Here is a 20,054-nt window from a genome sequence, read left to right as displayed (position 1 = left end):
CTAACCTTAACCCCCAGGTGTTGCGCCCGGTGCGGCCAGCCCCCCCTGCATCCCCCATGCTACGCCACTGCCTGCACCACTATAGTGAGATGAATTTCTAGATTATGAATTTGAATTTATAGGGAAAAATCAGCAAAGGTGAATATTATGCAAACCTGCGATCTCTTCTTTGGAGATACATTTCCCCTATCTTGTGATGCACAACTGACCAGTCTAATGCTTAGACTGCCTATGACGGGCTGACGGATCTTCCAATAAATATCTGTTTTAGGACAGAGGCATTTGTGTGTGTGAGGTTTTGTGCTACCATGTAAATTTAGCAGTAGAAGCAAGTAGGGCTGAATAAAACACAAAGCCAATTCTCATATATCCTGTCAAATACCCTTTCTCATCATTCCACACATTCTGTATATATAAAACATACAGATAAAGAATACAGATATGTCAGAAGAGTTTATTTTGATCATGAATTTCACAAACAGTGAAAAAGAAAACCCAGTAGGCCACAGCCCCTCCTCTCAACATAAGCTGTTATTATATTCTGCTGGTACCATGAACAATGGAACTGACAAGGAGGAGAGCTTTCCTCTCTCCTATCTACCCTTCAAGAACGATCTGCTCTGAGGCTTTCTTAGCATCAGAGCATTTGGTTACAATCCGCTCTAAGTGAAGATAGCCATATGAAAATCTTTTTCCATTAAGGGCACACATGTCTTCAGTTGCACAGCCTTTGAGTGTCAGTGGCGGAAGGAAACCATATACATCTGGGAAATAAAAAGTATAAGGTTTGCATGAGTTCTTTATTAGGTCCTAGGGAAGACCATGTTTATAAAAGCTTAGTGTGTTTGGAACCAACACATGGTAGGATTAATCTGTCAGCCAGTCACCACTAGTGCATGCCTTAGGAAACTTAACCAGTGAACCAATGAAGCCCAGCAGGTGGCCAAATGTGTCACTTTTACCAAGGCTATACCCACTTGCCTTTCTCCCAGCCTCCTTTCTTTTCAACTTTTGGCCAAGGTGTGTGGCAAGACACAGTCCTCCTGGACCAGCACCCAATGGTTCATACTGCTGTGCAGAGGAGCAGTTATGTGCCGGCTGGTTCTGCACCTTCCCTTGTATCCCTCTGCCCTGATGCCCCTTGCACATTTGAGGAAAAGGGTGTGCTGTAAGGAGCCTGCTGTACTTGTTTATGCTCCCCACACAATGCAAAACCCTGCCCCTGAGTGAGTCTGTCTCTAGTTCTTAAGTAATTTTAACAGCGGTAGATTGGAATCCAAAAGAGAATAGAAACTTGTCAGCTGGAAATTCTCAGCTTGCATCAGCTTGTATCAGATGTAGAAATTACCATTCTACTTCAACCCATAGACTATAAATGATTTCTACACATTGAACCAATGCTTTCAAGGCAGAACAGTGCTATCTGGTCCTACACCCCCCCCCCCTTGTATCCCTATTTTTTGATGCCCCTTGTCCATTAGAGGACAAAAGTGTGCTGTGAGGAGCCTACTGTACCTTTGTAAACACCCCACACAATGCAAACCCCTGCCCATGAGTGAGCCTGTCCCCTCTAGCTCTTACACAATTGTAACAGGGGTAGATTGGAATACGAAACAGGACTAGAGCATCCTCCTTTTCCTCAGAGAAAGAAATCAAAGCTACATACACATAACACATATAAAAAGCAAACAAAGATTAGACATTGCTTTTCTGGCAGTGATAAGGAGACAGAGGAGCAGATTATATTAGCTGATTGGAAATATTACTCACATATAGCCCCGCTAGAATAATCAATGCACTTGGTCTCATTGCCAAGGCAGCTGACAGTCCCCTGACCTTCGCAGGTTTGGCCAAAGCAGGCTGGGCACCATAGACCATTGGGGGAAAGATCCTCACGAGGTGGAACTACCAAAGTAAATGCCTACAGTCAGTATATTGATAAACATCATCCCCCCCTCTCATTACTGCTAACTTTATTTCATTTATTTCATGCTTTCTAGTAACTTCTGATCTTACCTGGACTTGCTATCTCCACATTGTGCCCTACTTTGGCCATCAACTTTGCAGAAAAGGCACAACTGCTGAGTGTCTATAAATAAAGATTTTGTTTTTCATCTTTTCTCAGGCATGCTCATTTTCATTCTATTTTCCACAGTTCTCACTTTGTATATGGGTATTCAAAGCTACAGTTTATGGGTATTCAAAGCTATATGGGTATTTGAAGCTACAGTCAGCTGCATTCTCTTGGAGGTCATTTCTCTTACTATGGGTGCAAGCAAGTAGTCAGCAGACGCAGACCCCAAATTTTTTAGAGCTGTGTCAAGATTTTCCATATTATTTTCTCTTTCTCTGCCTCCAGCCCCAGCCCTTATGCATATAAAGTATGACTGATGAATAAAGAGGACTAAAGTATTCTGCGTCCTAAGAGGAGACCATCTACTTCATCCATTCCAGATTCATCACAGAACTGTTGAGCTGGAAGGGACCCTAAGGGTCATCTAGTCCAACCCCCTGTAATGCAGGATACTGAGCTAAAGCCTCCAGGACAGATGGCCATCCAATCTCTGCTTCAAAACCTCAAATAAGGTGATTCCACAATGTCCTGATTGAGAACATTCCACAGTAAAACAGCTCTTACTGTGAGAAAGTTTTACCTGAAGTTTAGGTGGAATCTCCTTTCTTGTAACTTGAACGATTCAAAGATCAGTTGTAGATACTTATAGATCCTTGTACCTAGTGTCTGAATGGACTGAAAAACAAAGATGCTATACTTTGCCTGTAACTGGGTGGAAGTTATATGAGGGGTTAATAAGCCATTAACTTTCAGAGATGCAGAAACTCACCATAGAGAGGTTCCTTATTACACTTGTATGTTCCGCAGCAGAAGACCTTCATCTGGAGGTATTTACCATTGGCTGAAGTTAAACTGTAATCACCTGAGTGGCAACGTTGGGAATGACCACATCCCCGGTACGTTGCCACTTTATACTGTTGAACTGTGAAGAACAAAAGGAAACAAATCACAAGATCTGCAAGAATTCTGATTAATTCCCTCCAAATGTATTTATTTTTAATGATGGTTCCTATTAACTAAATTCGTTACTCTTCCATGAAAAACTACATAATGCACAGTTCTTGAATCAATAGATGAACCTAATTACCCTGTGCTGAACCAGCAGCGTAATCAGGGTACCTCATTAGAAGGGTCTCGATGGAAGTCTCCGTTCCCAGCGATGGCCTTAGCAAGTCAATCTGGGTAGATTGGTGCCTGGTGAAAGGCCATATTTCATGACATGACCCTGTGGTTTCACCCCTTCAGTAGGCAACTGGAATGGATTTATAACCAAAGCCAGAGCCAAAAGTCTACCTACACCAGTAATTAATAAATTTGTGGCCATTTTTAATCTAGATCATTTTGTGAGTGAGTTCATTCTATCACACCTCACACAGGGGAGGGTGACACTACAACTGGTACCAAAACCATGTACAGCACATAGTGCTCTTTGGAAAAAAGTTGGGTTTTAGATGCAAGTAATAATCAATACATTATATTAATTTGAACATGAACAACATTTATTGGGGTGAACAAGTATAAGTGAAAAGTTCCAGCTCACCTATATTATTATCCAGAACACCAGAGACACAGATTGGATTAGAGCGACAAATCTCAGACTTTCCACCTTTACATGAAGTTGCATTACTCTGACAGGAGGAACAAATCAGAGATGTTGCTGCATAAAGGAGATAGAGGTTATTGCAGCAGATTTCCTTAATGGTCTTTTCAGTGTCATTAAAAGATGATTAAAAGAATCCAATTCTGCAGGTTGATTCTTACCTGGAGAAAGCAGGGCCAAGAGGAGGCAGGTGCTCAGAAGTGCTTTCTGCATTCTTGAAAGATTTGGTGACTCAGAGCAGAGATGTACCAAGGCAGAGAACTGATGCAGGTAGAGTCTTATGTGGAGATATTTAAAGGCTATAGATTCATGATGTGGGCAACTCTTGGGAACAAATGGTTCAGTAAGGTCTGGGAGTGGGGGCTGTGTGTTTGCCAAGAAGACGCAGAGGGACATAGTGAAATTCAAAGCTCCATGCTGAAATTGGCTGATTTATTCATCTTTGATGGCACACATATTTTTTGTATGATAAGGTAAAAGCTCATAAAGGATTTGGGAACCACATATTTTGAAAGTCATTGTATGAGGTGTGAGATAGATATAAGCATTTATTAGAATGTAAGACACCATGATGACTATCGCCTCTTTAGGCAATGAGTGTGAAAAAGATAAATATGAGTAAAAATTGGGCCACCTATTAACAATTAGTGAAGGAGATGAATAACCAATGGAAATCAAAACCTTATGAGGAGGTCAAAGGTTTTGTGAATGACTGGTTCCATTATCTTCAAATTAATGAAATGTTTAAAGATGATAAAAAGAAAAATGGATTTGGATATATAAAATCGAGATTTGAATTAGAATTATTAAATAATAAAGTTAAAATATTATCTAAAATGTATAAATTATTATTGGAATGGCATTTGAAAGATGAAAAAGTTAAATCAGTTATGATACATTGGGCTAAAGATATTGGTCATAATATACAATTAGAGAATTGGAAAAAATTATGGAGAGAGGGAATAAATTTTACTGCCTGCAGCCAGAGTGGTGTAGTGGTTAAGAGTGGTAGTCTTGTAATCTGAAGAATCAGGTTCGCGTCTCCGCTCCTCCACATGCAGCTGCTGGGTGACATTGGGCCAGTCACACTTCTTTGAAGTCTCTCAGCCCCACTCACCTCACAGAGTGTTTGTTGTGGGGGAAGAAGGGAAAGGAGAATGTTAGCCGCTTTGAGACTCCTTAAAGGGAGTGAAAGGTGGGATATCAAATCCAAACTCTTCTTCTTCTTCTTCTTCTTCTTCTTCTTCTTCTTCTTCTTCTTCTTCTTCTTCTTCTTTAATAGAAAATATAATGAAAATGATGTACAGATGGTATATAACACCAGTGAAAAGAGCTAAAATGTATAAAACAAATAATAAATGTTGGAAATGTAAGGAAAAAGAAGGTACTTTTTACCATATGTGGTGGGAATGTAAGAAAGTGAAGGACTTCTGGGAAATGATTTCTAATGAGATTTAAAAGATGTTGAAATATTTTTTTTTAAAAAAAACCAGAAGCCATTTTACTTGGTATTGTAGGTACAGATATTCAAAAGTTTGATAAAAAATGTTTTTATATGCGACAACTGCAGCAAGAATACCCAATGATGGAAGCAGGAAGAATTACCAACAAAAGAAGAGTGGCAGGTGAAATTGATGGATTATGCTGAGTTGGCAAAATTAACTGGGAAAATTCAGAACCAGCAAGACCAGACTTTCCTGAAGGACTGGAAGAAATTCATGATATATTTGAAAGACAATTGTAATCAAATGGCATCGCTTATAGAGTTACGATAAGTTTTGTAAGGAGACCTATATGAATTATTGCGAAGGAGGACTAAGAAGGAGTTTATTTAGGATTTGGATTCAACAGCAATAACTATAATAATAAAACGCAAAATTAGAAAGGAAGTAAGAAAACCATCAGTCGAGGTTGATGGAAGTCCTAGGCTGTGATAGCCAAAGGTTTGTTATGTTGTTTAAAATGTGATGTAATGTTTGGAAAACACATGTAAAAACTAATTAAATATATAGATAGATAGATAGATTTATTCATCTTTGAGTTTCATTAGCTGCTGCCAGACACTTCTTAGAATGTTTTTCTATATAACTAATTTACAATTTACTCATAACTCATATTAGCTTTACAGCCAATGCCTGAACCAAAATTCCACCTACACCATTTTTAATCCAGATCATTGTTTGCGTGAGTTCATTCTGTTGCACACCACAGTACTCACTGCACAGGGGAGGGTGGAACTGCAACTGGTACCACAACCTTATGTTCCTTGGAGAAAAAGTGGGATATAAATGCAATTAATAAATAATAATAATCTCCACATGAAAGTCATTTCCCAGGGTGACCAAGAATAAGTGCGAAGTTTCAGCTCACCTATATTGTTATCTAGAACACCAGAGGTGCAGGATGCATTAGATTTACAGCCCTCAGATGTATCGCCTTCAAATGGGGTTGCATTACTATGACAGTAGGAGCATTTCAGAGATGTCACTGCCTAAAACTGCAGTGTTTCTCAACCTGTGGGTCCCCAGATGTTGTTGGACTACAACTCCCATCATTCCTAGCCAGCATAACCACTGGTCAGGGATGATGGAAGTTGTAGTCCAACAACATCTGAGGACCCACAGGTTGAGAACCACTGTGATAGAGGTTGATGCAGGAGATTTTGTGAGATGGTTAAGAACTTAATGGTATATTGGGTGGAGATGGAACAGTTAGTCTATATAAAACATGAAACAATTCTCTCTCTGTGTGTGAGCATCCTTTGTTCCAGAAACAGAGAAGAAGTTTCAAGAAGCAGCAGAAGGCTGAGATTCTTTTGTCTATGGAAAGACTTTTTCTTTGAGAACTGTTCTTTGGACGTGCGCAGTGTGACAGGAGGTACTGATAACAATGGTTCTGCATAACTTGTTGTAACTTGTTGTGAGTCTGTTGCATGTTCCTTGTGGTGAGAGAAGCAGAGAGAGATCCATGGACTCTTACTGGACTCTAAGCCTGCCTTGACCACAGCAGTGGTGAATGTCTGCATATATTTGCTACCAATATGCTATTATGTCCATCAAGTAATGCCCTACAATTGACTGAATCTTTAAGGCGGCCATGGGTGTTTATTGCCTACTGTGTGTACCTTTAGCCCCGAAGATGCTTCCAAGGAAGGAGCTGCATTGAGATGTAACTCTGCTGAGTATGGATACTGACACACACACACACACAGAGGAAAGTGATGTCGGAACCAATCCTTCTAAATCATCCATCAGAAGTTGATGGATTGATCCAACACTTCCATCATTTTCACATGATAAGAAGAATCAGAGAGGAGATGGACCAGGAAGGGGAACTGATGCAGGTAGAGACTTACATGGAGTTATTTATAGGCCAAGGATTCATGATATGGACAACACTTGGGAACAAATGGTTCTATTAGCTGTTGCCATCTTCAGCCTCCTTAGCTTGATATTGCTTGGATGCACTGGAGGCTTCAACCAGTAAAAACGATCCTCGTATCATGGAGGTAGTCAACTTCCCGGGGGGTAGGGAGTCATGACAAAACACCTCAGGAGCTGAATGTGCCAATGACTAAGAAATGTACCACGTGAGAACCAAGCACTCACAGAGCCTGGAGCTGTCTCCACCAACTATGCAAACAAGGTCATACCATCAACCACTCTCTACTAGTCATGTGTAAGGCAGCAGGCAATGTACAAAGGGCAGTTGAGGGAGACATTGTTGGTCCAGCTGAAAATACCCCAAAGGCCATTAATGCAGAGCCAATGACAATGAAGCATTCAACTGGGTAATAGGGAAGTAAGGTTGAGGTAGAAAGTAAAATTGCTCATGTGTAAAGGTACCCTGAAGGTCATCTTGTCAAACTCGTTGCAATGCAGCATTCTCAATTAAATTTTAAAAGAAAGGTGGCCATCCAACCCAAAACTTTCTGACTATGCCCACCACCAAAACAGAACAACCAATGTCCAAAGCCTAACTGATGTTGCTAAAACACAGTGTCATGAAAGGATAGAGCCTACCAGAAACAAACCACACAGCAAACTTCCAGGATTGGAATGCAGAGATATAGATAAATGTTTTAAGATAAAGACCCACGACTTACTGTAAGCATGTGTGGCAAAGGATTGAAAATGAAATTACAAAATCAATCAATATGTGTGTCTCAGTTCCACAGTTTGGAATTTAGAGATAGTTGAGGTATGCTAAACACAGTAGGTAGAATCTGCCAGGGATGTGTTCAAAGGCAAAGTGGCTACATGAGCAAAGTGGTTGCTAATGGTTTACAGCTGCTTCAAAACCCAACTTCAGTATGAACCTCATCCATCTTTTCCAAATAGGAGCTATTCAGAACGGGGTGGACAGTCATCTGCTGGAGATCTGCTTCCTGCATTGGAAGTATTCATCAGGGCCAGCTATCCATGTTGGTCCCACATGAGCCAATAAAAGGGTCAAAGAGGTAACTTACAGGGTCCAATAAAAGGGGGTCAAACAAAGGCCAGGCGGAACAGCTCCATCTTGCAGGCCCTGCGGAAGGATGTTGAGTACAGATTCCTGGCTGTACCAGAGGAATTGGGTTGATTGTCATGAAAGCTACACCTTTGGAAATCTCAGTTTTGCACAACTGTTAAAGGTGAAAAAGGTTGGCCCTGACATTTCTAGATTATGCCTGTGTATGAGGGAAAGACGGAGGGAGGGAGGGAGGGAGTAGACAGAGAGTTCTATGTTACTCGAAGCAAGTTAATCCCTTTTGTAGTTGCAGAACTGTTTTCTGTGGGTCTGCTGCAGGAGAAAGGAAGATTCTTCAGTATAGGAAAGCATCCCAGGGTTTAGGTACAGGTTACTGTCTGTCACATCCATAAATGCTGTCATGTGAATGGGTTTGAGGGGCTGTGTCTTGTCAGTAGTTGCACCATAATTTTGGAACTGGAACATTTCTGAAATGGGGCATTCCCAGCCTATCTGGTGGTTCTGGGTATCAAACCTGGGGTTTTCTTCATACAAAGCATCATTGAGCTATCATTTCTCTCAGAAATATTGTTAACTGCAGATTCTTGAATTTGGGCTGAAACCAACTTCATAGATACTTTAGTCCAAATACTCTTCCAATGTATTGAGTCAATAATCTTGCCTATAACAGTCTCTCAACAAGATTGTAACCCTGTTATGTCACCTGTTTATTGTCCTATTATCATTGTACTTATCTTGCACTGGGGTTATATGACATAACCATATTCTATTGATTTATCAGCTACATTATAGATTTTTGGAGCTATCTTCATAATTGCTACGCAACGTCAACATCCTGAACCAATTAAAATCATTTTGTCTCCAGATCAGCCCTCATCACAATATCATGCCATTACATATAATCATTTGTCAGTGTCTTTCTTTATTAAGACTTTGACTAATTCTCTTGTTCATTAAAAGTCTTAATTTGAATCCTAGAATTGTAGAGTACAAAGGAGCCCAGAGGGTCTAGTCCAACTCCCTACAATTTAGACATACATTGACACACTAAATGACAGTTCTGAAAGTAAGGGAAACACTGAGCTTCCAGAGTAGCCTGAATGTGGGGATACAAGTTAAGTCCCAGAGAAGCAGACAGCTGGACAAAGAAGATTGAGTTTTATAACAGCTTGATTTGTGCATTTAGAACTTCTTTCAACTAAACTGTGTTTGGTCTATATTTATCAGCATTTCTGGCTTGGTCTAGAGCTTAAGATACCACAAGGTGCTTGGTTGCTTTTAATTCAACAGACCCACACTGCTACTATTTTGGTAAGAAATACTACATAATACAAACCTAAATAAGAGAGGACTTGACACCCATCTATTGGCACCCACCCTGCGAAACACCCTCCCACCAGATGTCAAGGAAATAAACAACTATCCTACTTTTAAAAGACATCTGAAGCCAGCCCTGTTTAGGGACGTTTTTAATGTTTAATCATAGAATCATAGAATCATAGAATCATAGAGTTGGAAGAGACCACAAGGGCCATCGAGTCCAACCCCCTGCCAAGCAGGAAACACCATCAGAGCACTCCTGACATATGGTTGTCAAGCCTCTGCTTAAAGACCTCCAAAGTAGGAGACTCCACCACACTCCTTGGCAGCAAATTCCACTGTCGAACAGCTCTTACTGTCAGGAAGTTCTTCCTAATGTTTAGGTGGAATCTTCTTTCTTGTAGTTTGGATCCATTGCTCCGTGTCCGCTTCTCTGGAGCAGCAGAAAACAACCTTTCTCCCTCCTCTATGTGACATCCTTTTATATATTTGAACATGGCTATCATATCACCCCTTAACCTCCTCTTCTCCAGGCTAAACATGCCCAGCTCCCTTAGCCGTTCCTCATAAGGCATCGTTTCCAGGCCTTTGACCATTTTGGTTGCCCTCCTCTGGACACGTTCCAGTTTGTCAGTGTCCTTCTTGAATTGTGGTGCCCAGAACTGGACACAGTACTCCAGGTGTGGTCTGACCAGAGCAGAATACAGTGGCACTATTACTTCCCTTGATCTAGATGCTATACTCCTATTGATGCAGCCCAGAATTGCATTGGCTTTTTTAGCTGCCGCGTCACACTGTTGGCTCATGTCAAGTTTGTGGTCAACCAAGACTCCTAGATCCTTTTCACATGTACTGCTCTCAAGCCAGGTGTCACCCATCTTGTATTTGTGCCTCTCATTTTTTTTGCCCAAGTGCAATACTTTACATTTCTCCCTGTTAAAATTCATTTTGTTTGTTTTTGCCCAGTTCTCTAATCTGTCAAGGTCGTTTTGAAGTGTGATCCTGTCCTCTGGGGTGTTAGCCACCCCTCCCAGTTTGGTGTCATCTGCAAATTTGATCAGGATGCCCTTGAGTCCATCATCCAAGTCGTTGATAAAGATGTTAAATAAGACCGGGCCCAAGACAGAACCCTGTGGCACCCCACTAGTCACTCTTCTCCAGGATGAAGAGGAACCATTGATGAGCACCCTTTGGGTTCGGTCAGTCAGCCAGTTACAAATCCACTGAGTGGTAGCAGAGTCAAGACCGCATTTTACCAGCTTCTTTACAAGAATATCATGGGGCACCTTGTCAAATGCCTTACTGAAATCAAGGTAGGCTATATCCACTGAGTTCCCTTCATCTACCAGGCTTGTAATTCTGTCAAAAAATGAGATCAGGTTAGTCTGACATGACTTATTTTTCAGAAATCCATGCTGACTATTGGTGATCACAGCATTCCTTTCTAGGTGCTCACAGACTGTTTGCTTAATGATCTGCTCCAGAATCTTCCCTGCTATTGATGTCAGACTGACTGGGCGGTAATTATTTGGGTCCTCTCTTTTCCCCTTTTTGAAAATAGGGACAACATTTGCCCTCCTCCAGTCTGCCGGGACTTCGCCTGTTCTCCAGGATTTCTCGAAGATGACTGCCAGTGGTTCTGAGATCACATCTGCCAGTTCTTTTAATACTCTTGGATGCAGTTCATCTGGCCCTGGAGACTTGAATACATCTAAACTAGCCAAATATTCTTGTACTGTCTCCTTAGTTATTCTGGGCTGTGTTTCCTTTGCTGAATCATTTGCTCCAAATTCTTCAGGTCGGGCATTGTTTTCTTTATCGGAGAAGACTGAGGCAAAGAAGGCATTGAGGAGTTCAGCCCTTTCTGTGTCCCCTGTTTGCATTTCACCATCTTCTCCTCTGAGTGACCCCACTGTTTCTTTGTTCTTCCTTTTGCTACGAACATACCCATAAAAGCCTTTTTTGTTGCTTTTAACCTCTCTAGCAAGCCTGAGTTCATTCTGTGCTTTAGCTTTTCTGACTTTGTGTCTACACGTGCTGGCTATTTGTTTGAATTCCTCTTTGGTGGTTTCCCCCCTTTTCCATTTTTTGTACACATCCTTTTTTAATCTTAATTCAGTTAAAAGTTCTTTAGATAGCCACCCTGGCTTCTTTAGGCACCTTCCATGTTTCCGTCTCATTGGTATTGCCTGACGTTGTGCTTTTACTATCTCCCTCTTAACAAACTCCCAGCCATCATGAACTCCCTTTCCTTTTAGTATTGCTGTCCATGGGATCTCACCCAGCACTTCCCTAAGTTTTATGAAGTCGGCTTTCTTAAAGTCAAGAAATTGAGTCCTAGTATGCTTGGCTGCTCCTTTCCGCTGTATAGTAAACTTCAGAAGAGCATGATCACTCGCGCCTAATGATCCTTCCACTTCTACCCCACTAACCAGGTCATCAACATTGGTTAGGACCAGATCTAAAATGGCTGTTCCTCTTGTTGCTTCTCCCACTTTCTGGACAATGAAGTTGTCTGCAAGGCCAGTGAGGAATCTGTTTGACCTTATGCTCTTGGCTGAGTTTGACGTCCAACAAATATCCGGGTAATTGAAGTCCCCCATTACTACTATCTCCCTTCCTTTTGCATGCTTGGCCATCTGTTCCAGGAAGGCATCATCTATGTCCTCCGTTTGGCTTGGGGATCTATAGTAAACTCCCACAATGAGGTCTCTGTTATTCTTCTCTCCCTTAATTTTGACCCAAATGCTCTCACATTGGCTTTGAGGTTCTAAATCTTGGATCTCTTCACAGGTATAAACATCCCTGACATATAATGCCACTCCTCCTCCTTTCTTGTCTGGTCTGTTTCTCTGAAATAGATTGTATCCCCCCATTATTACATTCCAATCGTGGGACTTATCCCACCAGGTTTCAGTGATGCCTATTATGTCATATTTAGTTTGCTGTACCAAGAGCTCAAGCTCATCTTGTTTATTTCCCATGCTTTGCGCATTAGTGTACAGACATTGAAGTCCATTAATCATTCCCCCGTGTCTCTTATTTAAGGATTTTTTCCTCCCACCACTAGGTCCGCGTGCTGTTTGCTCCATTTGGTCTATGACATTTGGATGATCATCTTCATTAATTGATAGACTCCTACCTTCAGGAGCACTGTCTCCCTCCCCCACATTAGTCAGTTTAAAGCCCTCCTGATGAGGTTTCTGAGATTTTTGGCAAAAACATTCCTCCCAACCGTTGTGAGGTGCAGCCCATCACTTGCCAGAAGTCCATCTTCAAGAAACTGCAGTCCGTGATCTAAGAATCCAAACCGTTCCTGTTTACACCATTTGCGAAGCCAGCTGTTCACTTCCACTATTTTCCCCTCTCTCCCTGGGCCACGTCGTTCAACTGGGAGGACAGACGAGATGACAATTTGTGCATTTAGTTGCTTCAATTTCCTGCCGAGAGCCTCGTAGTCTCTTTTGATCTTCTGGAGGCTATTGCTTGCAGTGTCATTGGTTCCCACATGAACCAAGAGGAAGGGGTATTTGTCAGTGGGTTTTATGATTCCTTGCAGTCGTTCAGTTACATCTTGGATCTTAGCCCCGGGGAGACAGCACACTTCCCGAGACATCTTGTCAGGCCCACAGATCACTGCTTCTGTTCCCCTCAGTAGGGAATCCCCTATCACCACTACACGCCTCCTCTTGGGTTTGGTCGGGGTTCTTCCGTGAGCTGTCCGTTCCAAGGTCGCCTGCACATTCCCTGAGGACTGACTTTGCTGCTCGTCTTCATATACCTGATCGACTGTAATGAGGGAGAGATCCTCAAATGGAGTCTGCTCTTCGTCTTCCATGCTAGGGGAGAGGACCTCAAAGCGATTGTGTATTTCTAAACAATCAGAGTGAACCCTGGGCCTCCTACTTCTTTGAGTCACGTTTCTCCATATATCTGGCTCCTGTGTTGATGAACTAGCCTCCTTCTCAGGGGAGTCCCCTGTCTCCTCCTTGGTGGGGACGGTGTGCTCTGTTGCTTCCAAGAAGAGCTCCAGCTCTCTAATTCTTTGGAGCGTAGCTACACGTTCCTCCAGTTGCTGGACTTTGTCTTTTAAAAGGGCAATCAACATGCAATTGCTGCAGGTGAAGCTGCCTGCAACCTTTGGCAAGATGGCAAACATTGCGCAGGAATCGCAGGCGACTGCAGCTGTTCCCTCCCCTTCCATCTTGAGATCGTGTTGTTGGGGGTGGCTACAGAGGTCCTCCATCATAAAAAGCTTGAAGACAGGACAAATAACTTCGCCCACACAAAAAAAAACAAAAAAAAAACCTAGGTCTCCCCCAACAAACGTTTGAGACTAGCTCCCCTAAATCTAAAAGATGGATATAACTGCTCCTCCCACAGCTAATCCCCTGCCTCAACAGAAACCCTGCCCCCTCTGACCTTTACACAGGGAAAAGAGCTAATCAGCCACAAGAAACACACACAGTTTAATGCTGTAATGTGTTTTTAATGTTGGATTGGGAGCCACCCAGTGTGGCTGGGGAAACCCAACCAGATGGGTGGGTAATAATAATAATAATAATAATAATAATAATAATAATAATAATAATAATAATAATTATTATTATTACTGTACTTGAATGCACTCTAGAGTTTCAGTTCCCCCCAGTATACATATTTTAATTCTCCTCTCTGCCCCATATTGTGATGATCTTCTTCTTACTTGACTCCCCTCTTGAAAAACTGGGGGGGAGTGCTAATATTTTCCCCTCATTAACCATTTTAAGGAGTTGGTCATATGGACTTGCATTCTGTGGTGGACAATACCAGGTGGGAAAAATGCTTTCTGAACTGCAAATGCTGCATACACAACCATATATCCAACATTCTGGTCAGTGACCAAAATAAACCGATTCATTCATACACCCAAAGCACATGATTCTGCCCCCCCCCCAAAAAAATGGAATCCTAGGAACTGTAGTTTGTTGAGGATGCTGGGATTTATAGCTATCTGATGGGCAAACCATGATTGTTTTGGGAAAATAATGTGGTTTATATGGTGTGTGTATGCTGCCTTTGCCTCATGGCTAGATTTACTGGATAAGAAATAGCTTCTTATGGACAAGAGATAAGAGAGCCAGTGTGGTGTAGTGGTTAAGAATGGTGGACTCGTAATCTGGTGAACCGGGTTCCCTTCCTTGCTCTTCCACATGCAGCTGCTGGGTGACATTGGTCTAGTCACACCTCTCTGAAGTCTCTCAGCCTCACTCACCTCACAGAGTGTTTGTTGTGGGGGAGGAAGGGAAAGGAGATTGTTAGCTGCTTTGAGACTCCTTAGGGTAGTGATAAAGCGGGATATCAAATCCAAACTCTTCTTCTTCTTCTTCCCTTTCCAGGGCTCACAGGGGGCAGAACTGTGTCTTCCTGGGAAAAGGTAAGCATCCCTACCTGGCCTCTCCATCCTTCCCAATGATCTGCCCATTGGAGCAACACTGTATAGGAGGGGCGTCCAACTCCCAAGAGATCCCAAGAGTTGTTGAGCTTTTGTGGGGGGAATGTTGGGGCCAGTGATCGAACAAGATCGAACAGGGACACCCCATGATTGGCCAGTAGATCACGATCAACCTGTTGGACGTGCCTGCTGTAGAGAATGAAATCCTAGGGTGCAGGGTGCAAAATGCTGCTCCTTTGCAAAAGGTGTTCCCTGCAGAGAAGGTGGTTGAATGTGAGCATCACCACACAGGTTGGACTCTTCCGTTTACCAGCTGCAAGGAACCTAAGGACTCGATCCTGCCAGGTACATTCCCTTTTATATATAAATATGTATTTGAAGACTTTATAAATCACCTTTGATCTTGAAATGAAAGATCGCCTTAATGCTTTGCATATTTTCCTAGAAGCACCTTTTAAAGACATATATAAAGAAAATCCATCTTTTTATTCCAGACTAGGCAGAAACACACACACACACACACACAGAGAGAGAGAGAGAGAGAGAGAGAGAGAGAGAAAATCATGTCATTTTAAATAGTCACAATGGCACTCACTGCCCTAAATTCACCTCTGCTGTGTTCTTCCATCCCTGCTTTGTTCAAACTTCTGCTGCTGTTTAAAATTACCAAATAAAAACCTGCCTTATCTTTTGCTCCCCTCCCCTGACTTCATGCAAATTCACGACTTACATTCTCTCTCTCTCTCTCTCTCTCTCTCTCTCTCTCTCTCTCTCTCTCACACACACACACACACACACACACACACACACACACACACAAAACCTATGCCTCTTCCAGTAAAAATGGAGTATCCCTGCCAGTTAGGGTTTATCCAGACTTCCTCTTGTGCCACAGCATTCCACATTTTAGCACTCAGTAGGGAGCAAACAGAAATTCAGCTTTTCCTTGGATCAACATTTTCTTCTGATTTATCCCTAAAGTGTGGGTTTGCCCTGGGAAAGGAGTGGGACAAGGGGGAAACCACTTGGACCTGTGCTTCCCAGGAAGTGAGGATGATCCCTAAGTCCCTAGGAAGCTGCCTTAAACTGAGTCCAACCACTTGTGCATCTAGCTCAATACTGACATACTGAGCTCTCCAGGGTTTCAGGCAATGATATTTCCCTGCCCCACCTGAACCTGGGACCTTCAGAACAGATGTTCTACCACTGAGCCACAACTTCTTCCCAAAGAGCCTGTATCATTGCATTGGTTAGAATGTGGTGCTGATAACGCCACGGTTGCAGGTTCGAGCCCTGTATGGGACAACTGCATATCCTTGCTATTGCAGGGGGTTGGATTAAATGATCCTCAGGGTCCCTTTCCAACTCTACCAATCTACAATTCTATGAATTCAATCCAGTGGATTTACTTTTTAAAAACCTACCTTTTATAGGTTTTATATAATTTCATAAATACAAATTGCAGAAAGAAAATTACCTTTCCCCACATAATTAAATAAGCACAACATAGGTTTAGGTTTGAGATTTAATTGGGAACATGTCATAAATAATTGTTATTCCCCCCCCCCTTCCAAAACAATTACTTTTTTACATGTGCAGCATCACACATGAAACAGTCTCCCCTTTTCCGCTGGCAAATCCAAAATTTATCTTCTCCTATCTTATATATTTCAGTCTCCAGATGCCCACTCTGCCCCTTATCTAAGGGCTCACCTACCCTTGTCCTATGATTTCTAGGTAGGGGTCTGAGAGACATTTCTTTTGTCCCATCCCTTTCCCTGGGAAAACCTACTGTTTACCACTGAATCTGCAGAAATGCCAGTCGAGTTTTCTCTGTGGACTAACATATGTTCTGATTCAGCAGTAAGCAGTGGGGAAGTAGTGAGGCAAAAGAAAAGAATCTCATGGACCCATGCCTGGAAATCAAGGGACAAAATGGAAGAAAACACAGGACAAACAGAAGTGTAGATGACCCCTAACAGTAGTATTTACGTTTCTCCACATCAATGCAGTTAACTAACATTGTGATCCATTCAGTTCCCTCTCAAGCTTCATTCCTTGCACGTATTTCAATGGAGCCCCGTCATGTTAAATGGCATTTGCAGCTCCCATTATTCCCTATGGACAGTCTTCTCATTCATTTTAGTGCATCCCCACCTAGCCTCCAACAACAGTTCATCTATCAATCTTGGCAGGGAGGGAGCAAATGGCTAATGAAAGAATTACCTCTTGCAATCAGTTCAGAGCCAGATCATGAATTGCCTCCAAACTTCATCCCCCATTCCCCCCTTGGTACCTCCATTTAATTTATTCTTTCCCATCAACACACTATCCTAAAAGCAGAGTAATGGGGCTGCATGCGTCCAATGTGCTTGCACAAAGCTTACACAGAGGTAAGATGAAGTCCAGCCTATGGGGAGCGTTTGTTCCAATTTGTTTTGCAAGAAGGTTAGACTTCAATGATAAATCCAAATCCTGGCTTGCATTTGCGACGGTTGGTGATACATCTTCCCCTTTACCAATCATTTGTTCCACATCTTTCCCACCCCACAAAAAGTCCTAAAGAGAGAGTAGATTTGTTGCGACAGAACGCTTTAATCCACTTTCACTGGGCAATTTCTGGGATGTGATCGAATCCCTCTTTGCAAAGGACTGATAGCCTGGAGGCAATCCTAGAGGAGGCGAAGAGCGATGAAGGAAACGGCAGTGGAGATCTCCAGCTCGAAGTGGGAAAGAGGCAGAAGAAGAATCTGCAGCCTTCTCTCACACGTGATCCCACCTCTCTCCTTCCTGCTTCAGACTCTGAAAAGCAAACTCTAAAACACCCAAGTGTAATATCCACAGTTGCAACCGCTTCTTGTCCACATTGGTGATTTTTCCAAGCTGCAGCTGCCTCCCTCTCCCTCTCTTCAGCTGGCAGTGAGCTCCAGACAGGAGGAGGGTGGTCTTTAAAATAAGGGAGGGAGGATAGATGGGAAAGAGGGGGGTGGGGGGAAGCACGGAATCATAGGGAAGCTACAGCAGAGGACAGTGGCGTAGCGAGGGTTGTCAGCACCCGGGGCAAGGCAAGTAATTTGCGCCCCCTAGCCCGTGGATTTGCGCCCCCTAACCCCCAGATGTTGCGCCCGGTGCGGCCGCCCCCCTGCACCCCCCACGCTACGCCACTGGCAGAGGAGGGGGCAGGGAGTTCACTCTCACGCCTGCTGTTTCTGAGGTTGAAATTTCTAAAGCTGATGGAGAGTATAAGAGAGGTAATAGGAAGCGAACATGAGCTCCACACAGGAAAGCACTGGAACTCCTCCAGAGAAAGCATGTCTCCCCTTCCCCTTATTAGTAACTTTCCAGAAAGTAGTAAATAACAGTTAAAACAACCTTTCCTTTCAAATAAGGTTTTTTGCTTGTAGATGGCTGTTTTATTGCACTGGTTTTTGGCTTTTTTTTGTTTTTTAACCACTTCAGCTTCTTTGGTTTATCCCAGTCACTCTGAGGCGGATGTTTTTTCTTTTCTTTTTCTATCCTGTGGTTTTGCAGCATTTTAATGTATCTTTGATTTTGTAAGTGATGCTTGAAGTAGTTAATCTGGGGTTGGATTTTTATGTGGGCCGCTTCCACTGTTTGTGACAAAGGGCAAGGTACAAATGTTTTTTAAACAAGGAAGGAACTGAACAGACCTGACTGCAACAGAACCCAGGGTTCAAACCTGTTCTCTGTCAAAACCTGAACACAGCAAAATCTGCAGATCAACTATGGAGAGAGGAAGCCTCTTGGATATTTACTCAGGGTTTGTGTTCCAAGGCGCTGCACATTTAAGCGAAATCTTGTATATCTGAAGAACTACTGAAGAAGCCTGCAAACACTCCATTCTGCCCCTGCCCCCTTCCGACCCTTTTTGTGACTTTCTTGTGATCTTTTCAGGTCACTTCCGGGTTTGGTGTGAGGCATGTATGTGCAGTTGCGCACATAATGAATGCACATAGATGAGGGGTTTTCTGTATAGCACTTATGGAACATTTAACTCACCATTGGAGGGTGATAAGAGGAAGGCAGCTCTGTTTAGGGAAGTTTTTGATGACTGGTGTTTTAATTTCAGGTAGGTAGCCGTGTTGGTCTGACACAGTAGAAATATATATATAATATATTTTTTTAAAAAAAATGTCCAGTTGCACTTTAGGGACCAACTAAGTTTATTCCTTGTATGAGCTTTCGTGTGCATGCACACTTCTTCAGTTCTGATCTTCAGGTGGGCTGTGGATATGTTTGCTCACATGCATTCCTGTTAAACTAATGCTGGGAGTGAGTGGAAGAGGGGTCCAGGAAATCTAGATGGAATGCCCATCAAATTGTATCAATCAAATTTGAATGCCCCTGCTAAATGTGAGGCTTCTAAGAAAGTCACATCTCCATTTGTTTCTCTTCCTATGCTCCACTGAAGCAGTTGTTCCTAGGTACTGCCCTGAGGCTCATGTGGCCCTGATGCCAAATTGGATATGGAAGATGTGTTACTTTGTGTTTCGGAAAAACAAATTATCTTATTACAACACTTTTAATATGTATTTAATAACCATGACATGCATAATACAGGAGCTTATTTGTAGCCATACCACTGAGGCTAAATGTACTTCAGAACAGCTTGATTTGCACATTTAGAATTTCTATCAACTAAACTATAATTATCAGCATTTCTGGCTTGGTCTAGTGCTTAAGATACCACAAGGTGCTTGGTTGCTTTCAATTCAGCAGACCCACACTGCTACTATTCTTCTAAGAAATACTAAATAATACAAACCTAAATAAGAGAGGACTTGACAATAGGACATTCTACCATATCTTAACATATAAAGGTAAAGGTACCCCTGCCCGTGCGGGCCAGTCATGTCCGACTCTAGGGTTGCGTGCTCATCTCGCTCTAGAGGCCGTGAGCCGTCGCCGTCCGAAGACACTTCCGAGTCACGTGGCCAGCGTGACGAAGCTGCAGCTGGCGAGCCAGCACCAGCGCAGCACACGGAAATGCCATTTACCTTCCCGCTATAAAGCGGTCCCTATTTATCTACTTGCACTTAAGAGTGCTTTCGAACTGCTAGGTGGGCAGGAGCTAGGACCGAACAACGGGAGCTCACCCCGCCGCGGAGATTCGAACCGCAAACCATACGATCAGC

General features: G+C 42.7%; 1 protein-coding gene across 1 annotated transcript; it reads right to left on the bottom strand.

Annotated features, from left to right (window-relative positions):
- Nucleotides 1-597: 597 nt before the first annotated feature.
- Nucleotides 598-4,228, bottom strand: LOC308591523 (phospholipase A2 inhibitor and Ly6/PLAUR domain-containing protein-like; the record flags this gene model as incomplete). Its single annotated transcript, XM_081202289.1, has 5 exons — nt 3,836-4,228; nt 3,615-3,731; nt 2,844-2,996; nt 1,771-1,905; nt 598-764 (listed from the first exon to the last, which is right to left on the bottom strand). Exons 1-5 carry the CDS (start codon nt 4,068-4,070, stop codon nt 598-600), a joined length of 807 nt encoding a protein of 268 aa, XP_081058415.1. The 5' UTR covers nt 4,071-4,228.
- Between the last annotated feature and the right edge of the window lie 15,826 nt (nt 4,229-20,054).

Source organism: Podarcis bocagei (assembly GCF_964188305.1).
Source record: "Podarcis bocagei genome assembly, chromosome: 7".
Taxonomy (NCBI): domain Eukaryota; kingdom Metazoa; phylum Chordata; class Lepidosauria; order Squamata; family Lacertidae; genus Podarcis; species Podarcis bocagei.
Note: the sequence above shows the minus strand (reverse complement) of the source record. Positions and strands in the feature narration are given on the sequence as shown.